This window comes from Chelonia mydas, chromosome 7, assembly GCF_015237465.2.
Source record: "Chelonia mydas isolate rCheMyd1 chromosome 7, rCheMyd1.pri.v2, whole genome shotgun sequence".
NCBI classification, from domain to species: Eukaryota; Metazoa; Chordata; order Testudines; family Cheloniidae; genus Chelonia; species Chelonia mydas.
Window position 1 is genome coordinate 31821975 of NC_057853.1, and position 24057 is coordinate 31846031.

At 53.8% G+C, this 24057-nt stretch overlaps 1 protein-coding gene across 1 annotated transcript in view; it reads left to right on the forward strand.

Moving 5' to 3' along the window:
• CDC42BPG (CDC42 binding protein kinase gamma) overlaps positions 1-24057 on the forward strand; it is a 61987-nt gene that overhangs the window by 12864 nt on the left and 25066 nt on the right. Inside the window, exons 2-12 of the mRNA XM_037904007.2 lie at positions 17197-17288; positions 17704-17787; positions 18155-18250; positions 18720-18868; positions 19041-19134; positions 19448-19648; positions 20738-20986; positions 21252-21331; positions 21827-21942; positions 22664-22785; positions 22923-23165. Coding sequence (XP_037759935.1) covers positions 17197-17288; positions 17704-17787; positions 18155-18250; positions 18720-18868; positions 19041-19134; positions 19448-19648; positions 20738-20986; positions 21252-21331; positions 21827-21942; positions 22664-22785; positions 22923-23165 — 1526 coding nt within the window. The remainder of the gene's footprint in view (positions 1-17196; positions 17289-17703; positions 17788-18154; positions 18251-18719; positions 18869-19040; positions 19135-19447; positions 19649-20737; positions 20987-21251; positions 21332-21826; positions 21943-22663; positions 22786-22922; positions 23166-24057) is intronic.

Consider the following 24057-nt stretch of genomic DNA (forward strand, 5'->3'; position numbering starts at 1 on the left):
ATCTCCATTGAAGGAGTCAAAAAACACGGCTGGGGTAGTGGTGGCTGAACCCCCTAAAATGGCATGCAGCTCATCAGAGAAGCGGCATGTTTGGGGCTCTGACCCGGCGCGGCCATTCGCCTCTCTGGTTTTCTGGTAGGCTTGCCTCAGCTCCTTAAGTTTCACGTGGCACTGCTTCAGGTCCCTGTTATGGCCTCTGTCCTTCGTGCCTTGGGAGATTTTGACAAAGGTTTTGGCATTTCGAAAACTGGAACGGAGTTCTGATAGCACAGATTCCTCTCCCCATACAGCGATCAGATCCCGTACTTCCCGTTCAGTCCATGCTGGAGCTCTTTTGCGATTCTGGGACTCCATCATGGTCACCTGATGAGCTCTGCATGGTCACCTGCAGCTTGCCACGCTGGCCAAACAGGAAATGAGATTCAAAAGTTCGTGGTTCTTTTCCTGTCTACCTGGCCAGTGCATCTGAGTTGAGAGTGCTGTCCAGAGCGGTCACAATGGAGCACTCTGGGATAGCTCCCGGAGGCCAATACCGTCGAATTGTGTCCACAGTACCCCAGATTCGACCCGGCAAGGCCGATTTAAGCGCTAATCTACTTGTCAGGGGTGGAGTAAGGAAATCGATTTTAAGAGCCCTTTAAGTCGAAAAAAAGGGCTTCATCGTGTGGACGGGTGCAGGTTTACATCGATTTAATGCTGCTAAATTCGACCTAAAGTCCTAGTGTAGACCAGGGCTTAGACTGGTCTAGCTTATTCCCCTTCCTGTATGGCAGTGGTTTTCAAACTTTGTAGGCTGTGTACCCTTTGCCAAATAATGTAGTCTACTGCATACCCCCAGCTGAGATACCTACAATTCCATTGCCAAGTCTTACTAAATAAAATGCATTGTCCCCCATTACAGGATTTTTTTTTGTGCTTACTCCCTGATGAGAACTCGTACCTAGGGGTACGTGTGCCCCGGTTTGAAAACCACTGCTCCATGGGAATAATTGTCCTCGTATATGTACATTGATCACAGTAAAACTCTGGCTCTTTCAGGTGCATTGTGCCATTTTAACTACAGCAGCAGAGTTAAAGCAATACAACTGCTGTATGTGGACACGGGCTTAAAGCGGGAGTCGTCAATAGGCAGGCCGCATCCAGACCACTAGATGCTTTTGAATGGACTGAAATCTTAATTACTTATGATCATTACTGGGTTTTTATTATTTTCTCTGGAGTCTGGACCATGACAATACCTTGCTCAAGAAATGTGGACCTTGACAAAAAATAGACTACCCCTGGCTTAAAGAGAAGGCACACGCTCTCGGCTAGCGACTAGGGCATTGGACTAGTAATTGAGACACCTGGGTTCTAATCCTGCCTCTGCTACTCCTGTAATACATAGGATGGAGAACGCTCTTGTTCAGTGTTGGCTTGATGTAGACCAATACCAGGAAAATCACGTATTGTCTCTCCTAGCGCAGAAACTAAATTGGCCACAGTAGAGTTTCCTGTGTGCGCGTGTGTCTGCTTCAATCTTCAGGAGATTTTTGGGTGTTTTTTTTTTTTTAATTTGTTTGGAAGAACAGCACTTTTAAATCGATCTAAGAAAATCTCTTTGAGGCAGGGACCACCTCTCGTTCTGTGATTGCACGGTCCCAGACACGAGGGGGTCCAGGTCCATGAGTGGGGCTCCTTGGTACTATTGCGATGCGTATAGTAATCTAGCTACTGCTTCCTTGGCTCCTTATTTGACAGACCTCTGAAGATCTCCAGCAGCCCATCGAATCGCCCAATGGAGACAAGACATTTTTTTGCTTTTTTCTACCACAGTAATACACCAGAAAAGGATCTGAGAATTGCAGTCATACAAAGCAGCATCTCACTACATGCCACCTGCCACTCCTGTCTGAAACTCTCGGTTGGAGCAGCCTTTTTAAAAAACATCTATGATGTAACTCTTACCTCTCTGGCTCCTTCTTGCGAGGCAGTGGAAATACGATTACTCACGCTCCCCAACAGCACAGGTCTTGTTTTTCAGGTTTAGGCGCTGGCTGCGTTAGATAAAGCACTTGATCTTGCTGTAGGATCCAAAAACTTCAGAAAACCATGCCTGGTACTTGGCAGGAAATTAACTTTAACAAGAAGTATAAGGTAATCATTTTGGGGGCAGGGTATATTCTCCCTGGGACCACAGCAGATGCCTGAGAGACTAACTTGACAGGAAACTTGATTTATTTCAGCTCATGAGCTGTATTTCAGAGGTGATAGGCTGTTTAAAAATAGCTTTTGAAATCCCCTCATTTTTGCTGCACCTTGGTTTGTATGACAGCAGTGGCTGGAAGCTCTATGAGACAAGGCAGGGGGCCCTGTTGGGCCAGGCACTGCACAGACCCTGATCCAGATTTGGGGGGGCGGTGCATTATGGCAGGTGCATGAGCAGTAGTAGTAAGGTACAGCCAAGAGATGCCAACCAAGATCAGGGTTCCTTTATGACATGTGTATGTTATTAATAGTACTATGGTAATGCCTAGGGGGTCCCAGTGAGAGGAGGGGCCCATTATACGGTATGCATTAGTAGTATGGTACTGCCTTGTTGCTCCAGCTCAGACTGGGGGGCCTGCTATTGGGCCAGTGCTGCCCCCGGCCAGGTGAGGCCCCATTTACAGCATCTGTATCATTGCCTGCACTATAATAGGGCCCAGAGGAGATCAGGGCCCCTGTCCTGGGGAGCACTGCCCAGACCCCAAATCCCTGGATTGTTTTGTTTTAACACCATCTCCGAGGTCAGAAGGACTCATGGTGAAAGCACTACACTAGCCTGCACGACACCTGGCTTCAAGGGCTGGCTCTACCGCACAGTTCTTGGGAACCCTCAGCCAAGTCACTTCATCTGGGTCTCTGTTTCCCTTGTCCGTAAAATAGGGATGGATTATTCACCCCATCTGCTTGAATTGTGAGGTCTTCAAGGCAAGGCTGGTCACCCATTGTGTCTGTGCAGCAAAGCTTGAGGGTGGGGGGCGCGGATTTCCCCAAGTCTCGATTAGGGGTGTGTGCGCTGCACGTGGCACCGCTAGGGCCCCCAGCTCTTGGGGGCGGGACAGGAGGGAGTGTCTGTGCAGCACCTGGCATGGTGCGGGAGCCAGTCTCAGATCAGACACTTAGGCACTGCTGCAATACAAACATCTCCTTGTACTTTTTGCTATCAGGCAGTAACTACCTGGGCTAAGTGGGGATGATAGCTAATAAATTTAAAAAAAATTAGCACAAGTGTCAACTGTGTGTGTGTGTGTTGTGTTGTTCCTGTCGTCAGGGTAACCTAGCCGGAATCTTGGTTGGTAGGTAATTTTTGGATCCAGCAACGCCTGTTGATTTCATAGGGCTCTGTCTCTGTCGAGTGATTGATTGACTGGTAAAAGACCTGAGGCTTCCTGCAAACTCTGAGCTGTTAAAAAGGGACACTACCAATTTTTAACCATCGCCCGTCCGGCTCTAGCTACATCCAGTGTTTGGCTTGCCTCAGCCTTGCCCTGAATTTGCTGGAGCACTCCTGGATTTGCAGTGAGAAAGGAATGGGGCGGCCCTTTGCCAACACTTCATGTTCAAGTTCCATTTCAAAACAGGCGGGTGGAAGGTTAATAAATCACTAGCTGTTTCAGTGAATAGCTGATTGATTGTTCCAGCTCCTTATCGCTGTCTTTAACCCCTTGTGCAAGGTGTTTATAACACACGCTGCTTATGCCCATGACCTGCTGAGAACAGCTGTTTGTCACTATGTTAATGTCCCGTTTAGGGAGGTTAATAAAAGTGTAGCTAACCTACTAGATGTATTACGATAGCACATGAAAGACCAAGAGTGGGAGCCTGTTATGGGATCCCCATCAGGCCAGGTGCTGTACACACATCCAGCGAAACCATCCCTGCCCGGCAGTGCTCTCACTTGGAATATAGGGTGGGAGGGGAACCTGGGGCACAAAGGGAGGAAGGGACTTGCCCCAGGTTACACAGGGAATCTGTAGCAAAGTGGGGACTTGAATCCTGATCCTACAAGGCCCAGGTTAGTGTCCTAACCACTGAGCCAACCTTCCCCTGTGGAGGCCTTTGAATCGTGGTGCATGTCTCAGATGGGTGTTAGGGTGTTTTTGTTTTCCTTAGGGTCCAAAGTTCACTGTTTGAAGTAGTTGGGTGTGTGTGTGTGAGAGAGAGAAAATAGAGCTAGTGAGAATACATATCTGGGATGTGTGTGTACGTAGCTGATGTGAGCACATGTGTGGATAGGTAGGGTGCGTGTATGTACGTGTGTGGATAGCTGGCGTGTGTGGATATACCTATGTAATGGGTGGAGCATGGCCATGTGCATGTATATGTGTATACACAGCTGGTGTGAGAGCATGCACATGTGTGTACTTCACTTTCCCCACCACAGCAGAAAGGGCAGGTAAAGGGTGTGTAATGGGGGTGTTTGTGGTATGGAATCCTTCTCCTCAATGCACCTCATTGCAGGAAGCCCTGTGTTAAGGCTCCATCTCACAGCCGTGCAGAGCATGCACACTAGGATGGCAGCATCAAGCCTCGAGCTGCTAAATGTCTATTGAAGGGGGTTGTTAATGATCAACTGTACAGAGCAGAGCACATGTGAGTCACGCTGTAACCTGGCGGCTAGGGGCTTGGTCATCGGGGCTCCCTCAGGAGTCAGTGCTGCTCTTATGAGTCAGGACTCTGCCAAAGCCTCTAACTTACCCGCTAACAACATGGCAGCTGTAGCGGCTCACTGCCCTAGGATGTGTTCGGTTAGTCTGAAAGTTATTGTGGCTTGAAGAGTAAGTGCAGAGAAGGGAGCAGGAAATGGAGCTGTGGTTAAAATACAGGCCGGGGAGTCAGCGCTCCTACGTTCATTCCTAGTGGCACCAGGGGAGCGAGGAGTGGGAATGGGGAATCCTGGGTTCTCTTCCCAGCTTGGGAGGGGATGTGCATGTGGCAGCAACTTGTGGTTAGAGCATGAGATTAGGTACCAGGGGTGTGAGGTCTAGTAGTCAGAGCAGGGGGATTGGGAGCCAGGACTCCTGGGTTCTCTTGCCATCTTTGGGATCGCGGTCTAAGCACAGCAGCAGGAAGAAGGGGGGTCTTGTGGGTAAGTCACACAGGCCTGTGTTCAGTTCCTTGCTCTGCCACAGGCTTCTTACATGGCCTGGGGCTACTCCGTCCTCCTCTCGGCATCTGTTTCCCCATTGGTGAAACGTGGAGAAGAATCCTTCTTTTGTCTAGGGAGAGTGTAAAGTCTTGGGGGCAGGAACGGTTTGATATGACTGAGAAGCCGTGATCTTGGGGAGGGAGGGAGGCGGGGTGCATGATGTGGGGGCGCAATCTTTGTTGGAGAATGTCTATGTAACAGGGTCCCCAATTTCACTGGGGGCCACCCAGTGAGTGAATGGGAATCTGTGCAATGGGGGATCACCAATCTTGGTCAGGGCTGCGACGGGCTAGCGTAATACTGATCGTACAGGAAACCCCACTCCCCCATGTGCCGCCTCAGCCTTGTGACTGATGGGGGAGCATGTTACGTCAGCGCTCTACCTCCCAGTAATAATGATAAGCCAGGAATGAACTGGCTGGTCCGGCCGGACATTCCAGCACCGTGATGCAGGAGCGTTGACGACCTGGTGGAGAGCTTTTCAATAACTGAATCACTGTTAAAGGAAGCTCTGCAGCTGTAGGAAGTGGGAGACCTGGAACTGTTTTATCGACAGCTTTGTTGACACCCAGAAGGATGTAAGTGAAGGTGTGAATTTTAACCAATACAGTTCTGCTGGTTTAGCCTCACCTGTGTTGTCTGGTTAAAAAGGATGTTGAAAAATCAGAGGGTGTGGAGAAGAGCCACAAAAATGACCCAAGGGCTGCAGAAAAGGCCTGCCAGCGAGAGCAGAAAGACAATCAAGAGGTGACTTGCTCCCAGTGTAAAGCGCCTTCACGGGGGGAAAAATACCAGATACTAAAGGGCTCTTCAGCGGAGAAAGGCAGAACAAGCCCCGATGGCTGGAAGTTAAAGCCAGACATGCTGTAATTAGAAATAAGGCAGCAATGCTTCCCCGTGAAGGTAGTTAACCACTGGAAGTGGTGGAGTCTCAGTCTCCTGATGTCTCCAAGTCCGGTCTGGCTGCCTCGCTAGAAGATGCTTTAGCCAGACACGAGTTATTGGGCTCAGTACATGGGGAACAAGTGGGTGAAACTCTCTGGTCTGGGATATGCAGGTTAGATGAGATGATCTTATGGTCCCTTGAATGCTGTGAAGCTAGACACACTTGTTCCAGTATAAGAGGGACTTTTTTCAGGTTAGTTAATGTCACTTGGGAAGGGGTTTAAGTTAAAACCTAAAATGCCACTCTTGTGTGGAGTGTCCCCATGGGTATTCTACAGATGTGACTGGACTGATAAACTATAACTGGTAAAACTTTCCTGTGCGGATAAGGCCTGAGGAACAGGGTGCAGGTGGTGAAGAGACAGGAAGTGCTGTCTAGTGGTTAGAGCAGGGCATGCTGGGAGGCTGGACTCTTGGGTTCTCTGGGAGGTATCTACAGAAGGCAGAGTGGTAGTGAGGACTCCTGAGTTTTATTTACAATTCTCTCTTCTACATTGTCAGCTACAACACACAGATGCTGCTGCCATTAACAATCACTCTAGAGAGGTTTACCATCCACGGATGGACCCGGGGCATATCAGTTTTCACTGCCCCATGCCTCAGTTTACACTGACTATTTCCCTTCCTCTAATGGATATGCTGCTAGGCTGCAAAGGGCTCTGATTCTCCGCTAAAAAGGTGCTGGAGGAGTTCAAAGTGTTCGTTAGCAACGTTTGTCCTTCAGTGAGCAAGGTAATGGGGGTAAAGCAAGCTGGTTGTGAAACTAACACACCTTATTTTTATATAGCATCAGTGATGCAAACAGTGTCTCAGGCCCAGGGCCTCTGAGCTATTTAGGCAGCTGACTCCCCTGGGGGAGGATCTGGGCTTCAGTGAGAGAAGTGGAAGAGAACACGGAGCGAGTGAGTGAGTGAGTGAGTGAGAGAACGAAGCTGGAGGGGAAGTGTGGCCTAGTGGCCAGGCCCCTGGCCTGAAATGCAAGAAACCTGGCTCCAGTTCCCAACTCAGCTATCGACTTTCTCTGTGACCTTGGGCAAGTCCCTTCCCCTCTCTGTGCCTCTGCTTCCCCATTTTGTTGGGCCCTGCACAGACCCCGCCAGTGATCGGGGCCCCATTGTGCCAGGCTGCAGAGACACATAGTGAGACACAGTCCCTGCCCTGAAGAGCTCACAGCCTGAATGGACAAAGGGTGCACTATTCAGAGGGGGAACCTGCAGCCCAGAGGGGAGAAATGAGTTCCTTAAGGTCATGCAGGGTGTCAGTGGTACAGCTGGGAATCGAACCCAGGTCGCAGACTAGTGCCCTAACCAACTGCAGATGTCCTGCATCCTAACTCAGCTGCATAAGCATATGGCTGTCCTTTGCTGGAGCTGCCAACGTAGGAGATTTTAGCAATGTTCCCCAGGCACAGGCAGGGCTGTGGTTTGCTCTGCATTTGCCAGCAGGCCGACGGCTTCACGCCCCTCCTGACCTCAGAGAGCCACTCATTAACATGCTGCATGGTGCCCGGGGGGTGGGTGTTGGTGTGCCCGACGCCCAAGCGTCCTGTCATCTTCTCAGCGCCTGCTGCCCAAATCCACAGCCTGGCACAGACACCAGGGACTGAGAGGCACCTACTGGCCTGGCTGGAGGAGGAGAACTGATCAGAGGGCTTGTGGCTGCAGTTAGTAACTCGGCTGTGAAGGAGATGTAGGACTTGTCTAAATGGGAAAGTTGCAGCAGCTTCACTTAGGGAAAGTGTTACCAGTTATACAGCTCTAGTTACTCCAGCATAACCACATGGGGGTGGATGTACCGATGGTTAGCATGCTGGCCTGGGACTTAAGAGACCCACGTTCAATGGCTTGCCCTGCCCCAGCCTTCTTATGAGATGTAGGGCAAGTCACTTAGCCACTCTGTGCCTCAGTTTCCCCCACCTGTACAATAGGGATAACAGCATTGTGCTACACACAGGGATGTTGTGAGGATGAAGGCATTAAAATGGGTGAGGTGCTTAGATATTACAGAGATGGGGTCAGCTAAGGACACTAGTAAATCTTGTCTCTCCACAAAACTACGTGTACGTAAGTAAGCACAGTTATCCCAGGGTGCAATGTTCCACTGATGGGCTCTCTGCATTCTGGGGTTTTTCACATGGTGGATCTTTGGATCTCCCATGAGTCTTCTCCAGCTATCCCATAATGCATCTGGTTTTCATGAGCCAGTGCTGTTTTCAAACAGCTACCAGCTTAGTTTCAAACTGCAAAGAGAAAGCATCGCAATCCGGGCAGCCATAACCGCTAGGGGTTGTACCAGTACAATGATATCAACTAAACAAATCACACCCTAGCCGACATAATTATATGTACCAGGACACAGGCTGGGTGGAGACCATGCCTTCTGTTGGTAGAAGAATGGCTTTTTGGGGGTTAGCTTAAATTCCTTCCCTGGAGACTGAAACTAAACCAGAAAAGAAAAGGAGTACTTGTGGCACCTTAGAGACTAACCAATTTATTTGAGCATAAGCTTTCATGAGCTACAGCTCACTTCATCAGATGCATTCAGTGGAAAATACAATGGAGATTTATATACACAGACAATATGAAACAATGGGTGTTACAATACACACTGTAATGAGAGTGATCAGGTAAGGTGAGCTATTACCAGCAGGAGAGCCGGGGGGAGGGACCTTTTGTAGTGACAATCAAGGTGGGCCATTTCCAGCAGTTGACAAGAACGTCTGAGGAACAGTCCAGGGGGAGGGGGGAATAAACATAGGGAAATAGTTTTACTTCGTGTAATGACACATCCACTCCCAGTCTTTATTCAAGCCTAAATTAGTTGTATCCAGTTTTGCAAATTAATTCCAATTCAGCAGTCTCTCACTGGAGTCTGTTTTTGAAGTTTTTTTGTTGAAGAATTGCCACTTTTGCCTTTAGGTCTGTAATCGAGTGACCAAAGAGATTGAAGTGTTCTCCAACTGGTTTTTGAATGTTACAATTCTTGACGTCTGATTTGTGTCCATTTATTCTTTTACGTGGAGACTGTCCAGTTTGACCAATGTACATGGCAGAGGGGCATTGCTGGCACATGATGGCATATATCACATCGCTGGCATATATCACATTGGTAGATGTGCAGGTGAACGAGCCTCTCACAGTGTGGCTGATGTGATTAGGCCCTATGATGGTGTCCCCTGAATAGATATGTGGACACAGTTGGCAACGGGCTTTGTTGCAAGGATAGGTTCCTGGGTTAGTGGTTCTGTTGTGTGGTTGCTGGTGAGTATTTGCTTCAGGTTGGGCAGCTGTCTGTAAGCAAGGACTGGCCTGTCTCCCAAGATCTGTCAGAGTGATGGGTCATCCTTCAGGATAGGTTGTAGATCCTTGATGATGCGTTGGAGAGGTTTTAGTTGGGGGCTGAAGGTGATGGTTAGTGGCGTTCTGTTATTTTCTTTGTTGGGCCTATCCTGTAGTAGGTGACTTCTGGGTACTCTTCTGGCTCTGTCAATCTGTTTCTTCACTTCAGCAGGTGGGTACTGTAGTTGTAAGAACGCTTGATAGAGATCTTGTAGGTGTTTGTCTCTGTCTGAGGGGTTGGAACAAATGCGGTTGTATCGTAGAGCTTGGCTGCAGACAATGGATCGTGTAGTGTGGTCTGGATGGAAGCTGGAGGCATGTAGGTAAGTATAGCAGTCAGTAGGTTTCCAGTATAGGGTGGTGTTTATGTGACCATTGCTTATTAGCACTGTAGTGTCCAGGAAGTGGATCTCTTGTGTGGACTGGTCCAGGCTGAGGTTGATGGTGGGATGGAAATTGTTGAAATCATGGTGGAATTCCTCAAGGGCTTCTTTTCCATGGTTCCAGATGATGAAGATGTCATCAATGTAGCGCAAGTAGAGTAGGGGCATTAGGGGATGAGAGCTGAGGAAGTGTTGTTCTAAGTCATCCATAAAAATGTTGGCATACTGTGGGGCCATGCGGGTACCCATAGCAGTGCCGCTGATTTGAAGGTATACATTGTCCCCAAATGTAAAATGATTCCAATTTCCCCTCTGATCCCACTGAGGGTTGCCAAAAGAAACTACACCATTTATTTGCTCAAGAAACTCCCTGAAAAAGCACAAGAACAAATCTGCACAGACCATACCCCTGGAACCCCGACCAGGGGTATTCTATCTGCTACCCAAGATCCATAAACCTGGAAATCCTGGACGCCCCATCATCTCAGGCATTGGTACCCTGACAGCAGGATTGTCTGGCTATGTAGACTCCCTCCTCAGGCCCTACGCTACCAGCACTCCCAGCTATCTTCGAAACACCACTGACTTACTGAGGAAACTACAATCCATCGGTGATCTTCCATCCTGGCCACTATGGATGTAGAAGCCCTCTACACCAACATTCCACACAGAGATGGACTACACGCCGTCAGGAACAGTATCCCTGATAATGTCACGGCAAACCTGGTGGCTGAACTTTGTGACTTTGTCCTCACCCATAACTATTTCACATTTTAAAATCAAGGTGGGATGTATTTCGAACAGATCTGCTCTGGTTTGAATAGGAATTATTTCAGGGAAGCTCTTTGGCATGTGTTATGCAGGAGGTCAGACCAGAAATATGATCGCAGTGGCCCCTTCTGGCCTTAGGATCTATGAATCTAATGTTGCCCCCTCCCCGTTGCCCCCTTGTGCCTCCTAATGCTGCCCCTGCCACCCCTGTACTCCCCCCAGACAGCTGGGTTGAATTCAAAATAAGACTGTCCATATGGTCCTTTGACATGGGTTTAACTACACTGCTGTAAATTCACTCTTTTAAGCTTAAACTGGTGTAACTGTCTACCAATAATGCACACACCCCAAAATACAGATGGATCTCTGCAGGCCCCTCGGGGCCGTACTGTAATACTACCAGTAATGCGCACACCAAAATACAGACAGATCTCGGCAGAGCCCTCTGGGTGGTACGGTAATACTACTAATAATGCGCACGCAAAAATATGGACGGATCTCGGCAGGCCCCTCTGGGGTCTCGCTGTGAGAGAGCGAGCGAGTGCTCGGGCAGGAGACATCCCAGTGACTTGAGCAGCCAGAGTCAAAGTTTAATCTGTCTCCTGCATGGCCAAGAGAGGTGTTCCCTGAATGCCAGCAGCCTAGCCCTCCACTAGCTCTGTCCCTCCTGGTGCTTCCCCGCTGCCACCCGCCCTTGCCCCTCCCAGTGCTGCTGGGCCCTCCATAGTGCTGCCCCCCCCCCAGCACCTGAGAAAAAGACTTGGGGTTACAGTGGATAATCAGCTGAACATGAGCCCTCAGTGCGACCCCTTAGCCCAAAGGGGGGTAACGCGATCCTGGGCTGTATAAGTGGGGAATCTGGAGCAGGAGGGGGAGGTTCTGTTGCTTTTGGATTTGGCTCTGGTGCCGCTGCTGCTGGAGCAGAGTGTCCAGTCCTGGGGCCCACACCTGGAGAAGGTTGTGGTAAATCGAGAGGGTCGGAAGGGAGCCACGAGAGATTAAACGATTGGGAGATACATGTACCAAAGAGAAGGTTAAGGGGTGACTGGATCACAGTCTATAGGAACCGATGTGGGGAACAGAAATGGGATCACAGAGGGCTCTTCAATTTGGCAGACAAAGGTCAAACGAGATCCAGGGGCTAGACAAAGTCAGACTGGAAATAAAGTGCAAACATATAACTGCGGGGAATTACCTCTTGGGACACCTGACCCCGGGTGGGGTGGATCCTCCAGCACTGGCAATTGCAACTCCAGATGGGAGGCTTTTCTGACAGATCTGCTCTGGTTCAAACAGGGAATTAATGCAGGGATGCTCCATGGTCTGTGCTAGACTGGAGGTTGGACCTGATGATCACAATGGTCCCATTTGCCCATGGAACCTATGAATCTAATGCTACTCCCTCCTCATTGCCTCCATGCCTCTTAATGCTGCCCCAGCCCCCCTCTCATGCCCCCCCACCTCCTAATTCTATGTCTCTGGTCCCTTCTTTTGCACCCCAGCACCTCCTGCTCCTATCCCTCCTAGTCTCCCCGCAGCCCCCAGATCTACTCTGTAGGGAGCGTCCTTGTGTGCGTGGCTGAAGCAGAGAGGCGGTTTCTTTTCTCTTTACGCTGCTGGCGCCGGTTCCTCCGTGACTCAGCTGGCACCTGTCCCAACGTGCCCGGGCACTGGCCGTCCCTCCTATCACCCCACTGGGGAGCTGGACTCCTCCCAGTGCTAGGTGTTCCTGCAGAACATGGGGGAATAGAACCCAGGTATCCTGACTTCCAGCTTCCTCATTGTTCTAACCCACTAGATCCTACTGCCCGCCTCGAGCTGGGAGAGAACCCAGGAGTCCTGGCTCCCAGTCCCTGCTCCCCACTTTCTAACCCCTAGATCCCTGCCCTTCACAGTTCTGGTGCTAGAACTCTGGAGTAGGGTCTCGCTGTGGGAATGGGGGTGCGGGGCTGGATGGGGGTCAGGACCCCTGGGATCGATCGCCAGCTCAGGGGTGCGGGGGTGGTGTCCAGTAGTAGGCGCTGGGAGGGCTGGATTGCAGTATGCTGGCCAGTAGATCTGAGTCACTGCTGCTCTCTACTGGCTGGCATCAGGCCTGCTCAGCTGTGTGTCATCAGCCCCGTATTGCTCGCGGCATGTGGCAATTGTCCATTAGCTAAAGATGCAGGATTTTGGCAGCAGGAGGAGCTGAGCTGTCTCCTCGCTGCCGCTGCGAAGTGCTGAGTGGCCTCACAATGCCAAGCAGCGTTATTATTAGACATTGGTGGGACGGGCAGGAGCTCCACTAGGGGCTGTATTATCAATGGGGGCTCACGTGTTGTAGCTTGTGTCGGCCAAGCTCCTTGCCTCCCCCAGAGCTCCTTGCCTCCCTCCATCCCCCAGCAGCTGCCTCGGGCCACCCTCCCAGCCCCCGCTAGATCAGGGACATCCCTCCCCCCAGGGGTGCTACATGCCCCTCCCACTCCCCCCAGCCAGCGGCTCTGCATGTGCCCCCAGTCCTCCCCTCCCCCACCAGCGGCTCTGTGTGTACCCCCAGTCCCGCCAGCCATACCCTCCATTCTCCTCAGTGCACACAGAGTGCCCCCTTACTCCTTCTCCCCATGCAATGGGCTCTGTATGTCCCATCCCCCCATTCCAGGATCCCCTATTATCCTTGTCAGGGTTCTGTGTGCCACCCATGTCCCGCTCCCTCCTTTACTCCGATCCCGCATTCTCCCCCCACGCCAGAGGCAGAGGGCAGGCCCACATTCCTCCCCCCCGCCACCCTCCCCCACTTATTATTTGTCTGGGCGATGTCACTCGGGTGTCGGGGCATCGCCGGGTTACACTCCATTGGGAGGCTGAGCTGAGCAGGGCTGGTGTTATGCTGGAAGCGTTAATAGGTGCCCTCGACCAGTGCTTTGCTGTGCAGACAATTGCGGAGGTGCTCGGCGCTGTGGCTGTGCAGAGGCTCAATGGGTCCCCCCGTTTCCCCGTCCGGTTTCCCGATTTGCTCCAGAATCCATCGGATTCTGGCCCGTGATGCCTCAACCATTCCCTGAAACGCTGGAAGCGATCGGCTGCGGTGCTCATAACTTGTAGCCTGGCCCACAGACCATCCCAGAAATGCCAACCGAGTGTCAGGGCCTTCGTGAGCTGGGCCGGGGTTATGGTACTGCCCCCAGGCCGCAGCCAAGAGCACGGCTCCATTATCTCGTGTGCGTTATTTGGAGTATTACGGTAGATACTAACGGGCCCAGCTGAGATCAGGGCCCTATTACACCATGTGTGTTTCTATTAAGGCCACTGTAGCACATCAGGGGTGTGCGTTGTTGGTACTATTACAGTAGCACCTACAGACCCCAACTGAGTTTGTCCCCCGTTACGTCATGCACGTTATTGCTAGGATTACGGTAGTGCCTGGAGGCCCCAGCTGAGCTTGGAACACTGTGATCCTGTGAGCCCAACTAGCTCGGTATCCCCCCACCCTCCCTGCTACCCCCAATCACAGCAGGGGCCCACCCAGCCTGGTATCCCCCCCCACCCTCCCTGCTACCCACGGTCAGACCCAGGGCCCACCCAGCCTGGTATCCCCCACACCCTCCCTGCTACCCACGGTCAGACCCAGGGCCCACCCAGCCTGGTATCCCCCACACCCTCCCTGCTACCCACGGTCAGACCCAGGGCTCGCCCAGCCTGGTATCCCCCACACCCTCCCTGCTACCCAGGATCAGACCCAGGGCCCATCCGTTTGGTAAGGTCTGTCACTCTGTAGCTGGGAGCCTCGGAGCTGGTGGGTGGGGGCCTGTGACCGGGCTGTGGGAGGCAGATCTGCCAGCCTGGCAGGCTCCCCTGTCTGTGTCCAGCACTGTCCCTGTGCCAGGCTCGCTGAGGGAGGAATGCAGCAATGCAGGTTCTCCCAGGCACATCCAGGCCAGACCACACCCTCCACGCTGCTTAAACTAGACGTTGTTGCCATCACTGTGCCCAGGTGGGAAAGAAAAGTGTGAAGACCCAAGACTCCTTCCGGCTCCTGCAGTAGCTGAGGACGGCAACCGGGAGTCCCGACTCCCAGCCTACCTGCTTTAACCCACTAGACTCCACTCCCCCCTCCCACAGCTGGGATAGAACCCACGAGTCCTGGCTCCCAGCTCCCCTGATCCAATCACAAGACCCCACTCTCCTGTCAAAGCAAGGATCATGAGTTTTGGTTTGTTGTTGTAGGGTTGCCTGGTCTGTGCACACCCAGAGATTTCCCATCTGGCCACTGTTGGGTGTCCCACGTCTGCAACGAGTTTGGCGGGTCTCAGCTGTGTTCCTCGTGACACTGGTGCTCTCCTGAAACTGGCACTCGCTTCTCTCCTCACCCTCAGTCTCCGTGGCGAGAGCGGGGGCTGAAGTGACCTCAGAGTCAGACACTCTCTTGCCACTTCAGGCGAACTATCCCAGTCCCTGTCCTGGGCCGAGGGGGCATGGCATGATGGGGCATGCCCTGATCACACCGTGCCTCGGGATGCTGCAGAGAGGCGGGGGAAGGGGCACCTGAGGCAGGTGAACAAGTTGGTGCGTAGCAACCACAAGTGCCTAATTGGAGACAATCTTGAAAAGTTGCAACATCGTAAATTGCTTTTGCGTTGTGCTTGCTGCTGTGAGCAGGCAGGGAGCCTGGACTCCTGGGTTCTGTGCCTGGCTCTGGAAGGGGTGTGGGTCTGGGGGTTAGAGCAGGGGGCGGTGGGAGTCAGGACTCCTGGGTTCTATTCCCGGCCCTGGGAGGGGAGTAGGGTCTGATGACTGGTGGGAGGGTGATTTATACAGCCCTGCCCGCAGGCCCAGTGTTTGATGCACGTCTGCAGACCCCCTCCCTGGGCCATGCAGGAACAGCACCGGACCAGCGTGTCCACGGAGGCTCCGGCCAGGCTGCTACTCGCCGGTTAATTTCTTTGCCTGCTCCGTGCAGTCGCTAGGAGTGGGTGGCAGGCTTATGAGCCGGTGCCGGAATCCTGAACTCAGCAAGTCTCTTGCGGCTTCAATCCAGTCCCCGGCTGGGCCATCTAGGTGCCTCTCCCGTTGCCCAACGTCTTGCAAAACGCCTTTGCTCCGTGGAAGGAATAATGGGGCTTCAAAACGCCTGCCAGAAGCCAGTTAGCAGGGCCCATGTAATGCCTCTTCCCTGGGGATTCTCCTGCTTTGTTTATATCATCGTATCTAGTCCATCGAGGCCATGGCTAGGAAAGTTGTGGGGTCTAGTGACAGGGCACTGGAGAGGGAGTCAGGACTCCTGGGTTCTAGTCCTGGCTCTGGGAGGGGAGTGTGGTCTAGTGGGTTACAGCAGGGAGCGTGGGTGTCAGGCCTCCCGGGGTACGCCTGCACAGCACTCTGAAGCCCGAGGCCGGGAGTCTCAAAGCTCAGGTCTGCTCACTCGGGCTCGCGCCGTGGCGCTAAAACTGGCTGTGCTGGTGCTGTGAAGCGATGGAGGCGGGCGGGCTGAGATGTGCTGCTGCAGGTTGCTGCTAGGGTGACCAGACAGCAAGTGTGAAAAATTGGGATGGGGGTGGGAGGAATAGGCGCCGATATAGGACAAACCCCCAAATAGTGGGACTGTCCCTATAAAATCGGGACAGCTGGTCCCCCTAGTTGCTGCTGGCTGCAGGCAAACCCCTAGAGTCTGGTCCCAGCTCTGCCACAGACGGGCTGTGTGACCTTGGGTAAGTCCCTTCCTCTCTCAGGGCCTTTGTTTCTACTGCCACCCATGTCTGTCTTGGCTGTAAGAGCTTTGGGGCAGGGACTGTCCCGCACTGTTGGGTCTGTGCAGCATCTGGCGCAATGGGGCCCCATTGTGCTGGATGCTGCACAGACCCCGACTGAGATCAGGGTCCCATTGTGCCGGGCGCTGCACAGACCCTGACCGAGATCAAGGGCCTGCATCATGCCAGGTGCTGCACAGGTTGTAACTGAGATTGGGCCCCCATTGTGATGAAGGCTGTACAGACTCTGACCCCCATTGTTCTGGGTGCTGCTGCACAGACCCTGACTGAGATCAGGGCCCCCACTCTGCCAGGCGCTGCACAGACACATGAGAGAAAATCCCTGCCCAAAGAGCTCACAGTCTAACTAGACAAAGGAAGGCTTGTTTGCCCCATTTTACAGGTTCAGGAGCTGAGTCCCAGAGAGCCAAATCTCCAACAGATGGAGATGGACACAGCTCCACTGGTCAGTGAAGTCACAACCATTTACACCAGCTGAGGATCAGTGCAGAGCGATTCATTGACTTGCCAAGGCACATGGGGAGTCAATGCTGGAGCTGGAATTAGCCTCAGCCTAGTGCCTTAACCACAATGCCAGCTTTCCTCTTTCAAATTGTTGATACACCCAAGAGGCCTGACTTGCAGACACCCCCACCCCCACGCTCTAACCCACTAGACCCCACTCCCCTCCCAGAGTCAGGGATAGAACCCTGGAGGCCTGACTCCCATTCCTATTCCTGGGTTCAAGCCACTAGCCCACCCCTCTGTCTCCAGGCAGCTCCCCTCATTTGCAAAGCCCCCGGGTAGCGCTGGGGCAGCAGTTGCTGCCCAGACTGAGGTTCTCTCTGTGTCTCCCTGTCCAGCCACCCCGTTCGTCACCAAGGTGAAGGAGATGTGCCTGCGCCGGGAGGACTTTGAGATTCTGAAGGTCATCGGGCGAGGGGCCTTTGGCGAGGTGAGCGCTGCCAGCCATCCCTGCTTGGACTCACAAGAGGCTAGTGGTCCTCAGTTTTGGCCATAGTCACAGGTGCAGTGCCGGGCACAGTATCACCTTTTGTCACTGGGTAGGGCTGACCTATTGGAGACCTGCAGGGTGCAATACCATCTGCTGTCACAAGGTGGTGCTGGAGCTCTTGCTGGGTGCAGTACTGCCTACTGTCACTGGGAGGCTGGGGAGGTCCTGGGGCAGGTGGGCTGCAGGTAGCAGAGGGAAGACCAGGGAGTGGGGCTGTAGCAGGTTATTCCCACAGGGAGAGAGGGTAGGGCTCCATGCAGCCATGGTCCCTCCCTGCTGCCCCTGCAGCTATTTTGGGGCCAATTCAGACTGGCTCCTGGAGGTCCCCTCTTTGATCCCACTCTCTGGCCACCAGGTGGCAGTGGTGAGGCTGCGGAACAGCGAGAAGGTTTATGCCATGAAGATACTGCACAAGTGGGAGATGCTGAAGAGAGCGGAGGTACCTAACCCTAATCCTGCCCCCAGATTCCCCGCCCCCGCACGCTCACTATCCATGGTCCCCTCCCTCCCATCCCACAGATTCCCTGCCTCGTGGCAGTGAACAATGGCAGGTATCCCATTTTCAGGCTGGGTGGGCCCATGGGTCTGATCTGGAATGGTAGGGGATTGGGGAGGGATACCGGTCTGGATGGGCCCATGGGTCTGTCCAGAACAGAAGTGGGTGGGGGGAGACTGCGCTGGATGGGCCCTTTGCCCGAGTGCTGCAGCACTTTCTGCAGTGGCCTTGCTATGACAGAGCCCTGCAACCTCCCTGCCCTGGGGTGCATCCCCTGAGGCCTCACCATCTCCCTGCAATCCCCTTGCAGACAGCCTGCTTCCGGGAGGAGAGGGACGTACTGGTGAAAGGGGACAGGCAGTGGATCACTGCCCTGCACTACGCCTTCCAGGATGAGCAGTACCTGGTAAGACTCTCCTCTGGGGGGGGCGCTGAATTGCAAAGGGACCCTCGGTCCCTCAAGCACCATCTCCTTGCTCCCATGGACCAGGAGACCCTTCCCTGGAGGAAGCGGCTGCACAGGCCTGAGTTAAATCCTGCTCTGGCTGCATCCAGAGGAAAATGTTAGGCTGTATGCATCTGGTTGCCAGCAGGTGGCGCTGTGGGAGCTGGGCATTGCCAACAGGGTGTGTATGGGGCAGGCTGGGCATTGCCAGCAGATGGCGCTGTGTGGGTGGCTGGCATTGCTGGAGGAGCTGCAGGTGCTGGGTATTCCCAGCAGATGGCGCTGTAGGGCTGCATTGTTTGCAGCTGCTGTGAGTTATTTTGCAGGTCCTGCAAGGCTCATTACAGGTGACTGACACAGCCTCCAGGGAGGGGATTCCCCCCCCACACACACACACATCTCCCCAACTAACGCTGCCCCCTGTCTGCAGTATCTAGTGATGGATTACTACGTGGGTGGGGATCTGCTGACCTTGCTGAGCAAGTTCGAGGACCGGCTGCCCGAGGACATGGCCTGCTTCTACCTGGCCGAGATGGTCCTGGCCATTCACTCCATCCACCAGCTGCAATACGTGCACAGGTACGGCCTGGCTCCCAGACCCCCCTGCTCTAACCCGTCGGACCCCACTCCCCTCCTAGGGCTGGGATAGAACCCAGGAGTCCTGGCTCCCAGCCCCCTGCTGTAATCATATAGTCCTGTTTACTTTATCAGTAGCTGGTCCCTCTCTGCCTTCTCCCCTCTCTCCCCACAGGGACATCAAGCCAGATAATGTCCTGATCGACATGAATGGACACATCCGCTTGGCCGACTTTGGCTCCTGTCTTCGACTGCGACCAGATGGGACGGTGAGAGCCACAAGCTGCCGCAGGCACTGAATGTGTGATGCCTGCAGAGCAGGAACCTCCACAGACCCAGGCTTGGGTCAGCCCCTACAGCCTATTTCCCCCTTGTGGAGTGGAATCAGCCCCTACTGCCTATTGCCCAGGACTCCGATCAGTCTAGGGTTACAGTTCCTGGGCAATGGGGCTCCTGGCCCTTCCCTTGTGGAACTGGGGGTGGATTAACCAGATCCTGTGTACTCTGGGATGGGGATCCCATGGGATGTGGGCTGCCATGGCCGCACATGGAGATAGACACCCTGTCTCCCCTCCTGGCCAGGTGGAGTCTGCAGTCGCAGTGGGGACCCCTGACTACATCTCCCCTGAGATCCTGCAGGCCATGGAGGACGGGAAGGGGAAGTACGGCCCCGAGTGCGACTGGTGGTCCCTGGGCGTCTGCATGTACGAACTGCTCTTCGGGGAGACACCCTTCTATGCTGAGTCCCTGGTGGAGACCTATGGCAAGATCATGGACCATGAGGTGAGCCTGGCAGGGCAGGGTGCCCCGGCCAGGCCTCCCTGAGCTTGCCGAGGGGGCCTTGAAACAGGGGGTGTATGGTGCAGGCTTTGCTGCAAAGGGGTGGATGCTTGGGAGAGTCTGAGAGGAGGTAGGGTGGTGAGGGGTGTTGGAGAATCCGTGTGTAGATGGGGAGGGATGGATGAGGAGTGGGGATGAATAGATGGGTAGATTAATATGGGTTGATATCTGGATGGATGGATGGATGAAAGAATATGGTTGGATGGATGGGTAGGTGAAGATGCATAGATGAATATGGGTAGGTGGATGGATGGATGGATAGATTAATATGGTAAGGTGGATGGATGGGGCATGGTGATGGATAGATGAATATGGGTAGATAGGTAGATGGATGGATGGATGGATGGATGAAGATGGATAGATGAATATGGGTGGGTGGATGGGGATGGGTGGATGCGATTGGGCATGGATAGATGAATATGGGTGGATAGGTAGGTAGGTGGATGGATGGATGGGGAATGGGGATGGCCAGATAAGTAGATGAATATGGGCAGATAGGTGGATGGATAGGGATGGAGTTGGGATGACTGGGTGGATGGATAGATAGATGAACATGGCTGGCTGGGTGAATGGATGCGTGTGTGGATGGGGATGGGTAGATGGGAAGGGACGGCTGGAGGAAGGGAGGAATGGATGGGTTGATGAGGGTGGGTGAGTAGATGGAGTGGAGGGAAGGAGAGGATGTTTGCTTGAATGGAATGGAGGAAGGATGGGTACATGGGGATGAAAGGGGGTGTATGGTGATAACTGGGTGGGTAGAGGGGGATAAATATGAATACATCTGCATGTATTTGAATAAATTGTGCATACAGGAGACTGATTTGTGTGGTCATTTCAATCAATTGTGTGTGTATTCATGTTAATTTGCATACACTGGGATTATTTGGCACGTGTGCTGATAGCTCTGTCCGGAGGTGCAAAGAACGTGATGGGCAAAGGGACAACGAGCTAGGAAGCCAGCTAGGAACTCCAGCCTGACTCCCCCCATCAATCCCTCTGCACTGAGCCCCTTTGGCTTGTATCCCTCTACAGGACCACCTGCAGTTCCCCACGGACATCACGGACGTGTCGGAGCCAGCCAAGGACCTGATCCGGGGGCTGCTGTGCCACCAGGAGCTGCGACTGGGCCAGAACGGCATTGAGGACTTCAAGCGGCACCCCTTCTTTGAAGGCATCGACTGGGACAACATCCGAGCCAGCACGCCCCCCTACGTGCCCGAGGTCAACAGCCCCGCAGACACCTCCAACTTTGACGTGGACGACGACACGCTCAAGGAGTTGGTGAGTGCAGCGCTAGGGGGCGCTGTGCTGCAGGGAGGGGGCGGTGGTCTCGGTAGGGGGTGCTTTGCTCTCACAGTCGGTGCTGGCCCCAGTGCTATGCTATGGGGTGCTGTTCTGCTGGCAGGGCCTACTTTCCTCTAAGGCTGTAGAACTGAGGTCCTGGCCACACAGGGTCATTGGGGTTCCTCAGACAGGAGTGGGGGTGTATCCGCGCTGGCTGCCATGATCTCTTTGTGATGTGTGTCATCCCTCTCTCATCTCCCAGGAGACGCTGCCCCCTGTTTCTCACAGTGCGTTCACTGGCCACCATCTCCCCTTTGTGGGGTTCACCTTCACCTCTGGCTGGTAAGAACGAGCCCCTGGCAGGGACACCCAGTCCCTCTCCACAGCTGTTCCCCTGAGGGCCAGAGAGGCCAGCGTTGTTATCACTTCAATGCGCATCCATGATCCCCCCGCCCTGGCTTAGACCCATGGGCCCATCTCACCTGTCTCTGACACCCTGGATCAAACCAATGGGCCCATCCAGCCCAGCTTGCCCCCTCTGGGCCGCCCCAGGTCAGACCCATGGGACCTCCTCCCTGCTGCACTGAGCCCATTCAGCCTGGTATCCCCTCATGGGCCACGTGTGAACTCGGTGCTCTCTGGCCAGGATTGAACTCATCACCTCGAGATCTAGAGACACGAGACTCTAGGGGTCAGGCTGAAGGACCACCCAGTCTGGGGATGCCGAGGCTTCTGCCACTTGTTGCAGCCACCAGGGGGCGACAAAGAGCTACATCCTGGGCTAAGCGACCAAGCGGGATGCTCATGCATGCTCCCCCCCCCCGCCGTGTCCTGCAGCCCCGTCTCTGACCAGAAGCCCCCATCCCCTTCCACATCCCCTGCCGTGGCCCGGCTGGAGAAGAAGATCCGGAACCTGGAGCGGGAGAAGATGGAGCTGGCCCGGAAACTTCAAGGTGAGGCAGGTGGTGCTTGGAGGGTTAAATCCCAAAGATCTGCCCTGTCTAGCAGCTTAGATGCCCCCCTCTTGCACCCTTATCCCTGTAGTCTCTGCACACCCGGTCATGGATGTATCTGCATCATCATCATCTGGCAGAGGAAGTGACAGTGAGTCTGGGAACAGAACCGGGGTGGAGCCCTGCCTGTCAACCTCCTGCCCTAACCCACTAGACCACTGACCCTCCCAGAGCTAGGGATAGACCTCAGGAGTCCTGACTCTCAGCCCTCTGCTCTAACCACTGCACCCCTCTCCCCTCCCAGAGTTGGGGAGAGAACCCAGCACCTGTTTATGAGGGATGCCCCAGGAGAGAGCTTGGGGCCATCCCTCTCATTCCTGCTCTGTCCCTTTTGTCCAGTTTTGGGGGCTGACCCATTTTGGTTCCACCTAACATTTCCCCATGCAGACACGCTGCCCAGATTCCCCCCCCACCCCCTCGAGTTTCCAAAGCCCCAGCCAAGGACTCAGAAATTGGGAGCTTGAAGAGAGAAACAGAGATGTGTAGAAAGTTGACAGGCACATACTGATGACTGAGGGATAGGGGGTGTGGATCAGCTGGCCCATTGATCTGATGTGGGATCTGATCTGGGGTAGTGGGGTGGTGGGAGAGGAGACCGGACTGGTTGGGCCCATGGGTCTGATCAGAGGTAAGTAAATTCCCTGGTGTCTGTAATGCTCAGAGAGCCAGTCGGAAGCCGAAGACACGATAAAGCAGCGGCTGGAGGGGGAGGCGTCTGGGCAGGTGAAAATCCTGGAGAAGCAACTGAAATCGCTCAGACAGGAGAGGGACGAGGCCCGTAAGGTGAGACACTCCCAGGAGTCCTGCTACTGCCCCTTCCACCTGTACAGAATAACTGGGATCCCTGGGCCGGCACTGAGATGCAGGCACCTCTGTGATGGAGCACAGCAGCCGGTTTAACGGTGATTGTACCCCCACAGGAACTGTCGGAGGCCCAGGAGCTGCTGAAGGCCCAGGGCCAGGAGCTGCAGGAGCTCCTGGCCAGGCAGAAGCAAACAGCAGAGGAACTGCGCTGCGCTGAGGCCAAGTGCGGGGACCTGCAGGCCCAGCTACTCCGGCATGTGCGCCAGCTGCGGGAACGGCAGGAGGAGACCGAGGCAGCTGCCCGGCGTGTGGACGGCCTGCGCAAGGAGCTGGCACGGGTGGAGAGTGGGCGCAAGGAGGTAACTGGGCAGCGCCCACCCCTTCCTGGCTGCACCAAGCATGGGACCCCTCCTAGTGAGGACCTTGCACGCATGCATCACCAGGCCATGTCCCTCCCTGCTGTGTGCATGAGATGCCCTCTGGTCGTTGCCCTGCAGCTTTGCATTGTGCCGCACCAGCCTCACCTTCCCTGTGCCACGAGTGGGACTTCACCTAGTGGCTCCTTGCACCCAGGCATCATACAGCACCAACTGCACCCCCCGCCCCCCCCCCAGACACCCTCTGCTGGCAGCCTGTCATCTGTGCATGACGCTGAGCCACATGCCTCTTGTGCTGAATGCACAGTGCCCCCTGCTGGCCAGCACTGACTGTGTTCCCCAGCTGACAGCTAGGGGACCGGGCAGGGGTTAAATCCCAGGTTTCATAGATTCATAGATACTAAGGTCAGAAGGGACCATTATGATCATCTAGTCCGACCTCTTGCACAACGCAGGCCACAGAATCTCACCCACCCACTCCTGCGACAAACCTCTCACCTACGTCTGAGCTATTGAAGTCCTCAAATCGTGGTTTAAAGACTGCAAGGAGCAGAGAATCCTGCAGCAAGTGACCCATGCCCCATGCTACAGAGGAAGGCGAAAAACCTCCAGGGCCTCTTCCAATCTGCCCTGGAGGAAAATTCCTTCCCAACCCCAAATATGGCGATCAGCTAAACCCTGAGCATATGGGCAAGATTCACCAGCCAGATACTATAGAAAATTCTTTCCTGGGTAACTCAGATCCCACCCCATCTAACATCCCATCACAGACCATTAGGCCTATTTACCATGAATATTTAAAGATCAATTAATTACCAAAATCATGTTATCCCATCATACCATCTCCTCCATAAACTTATCGAGTTTAATCTTA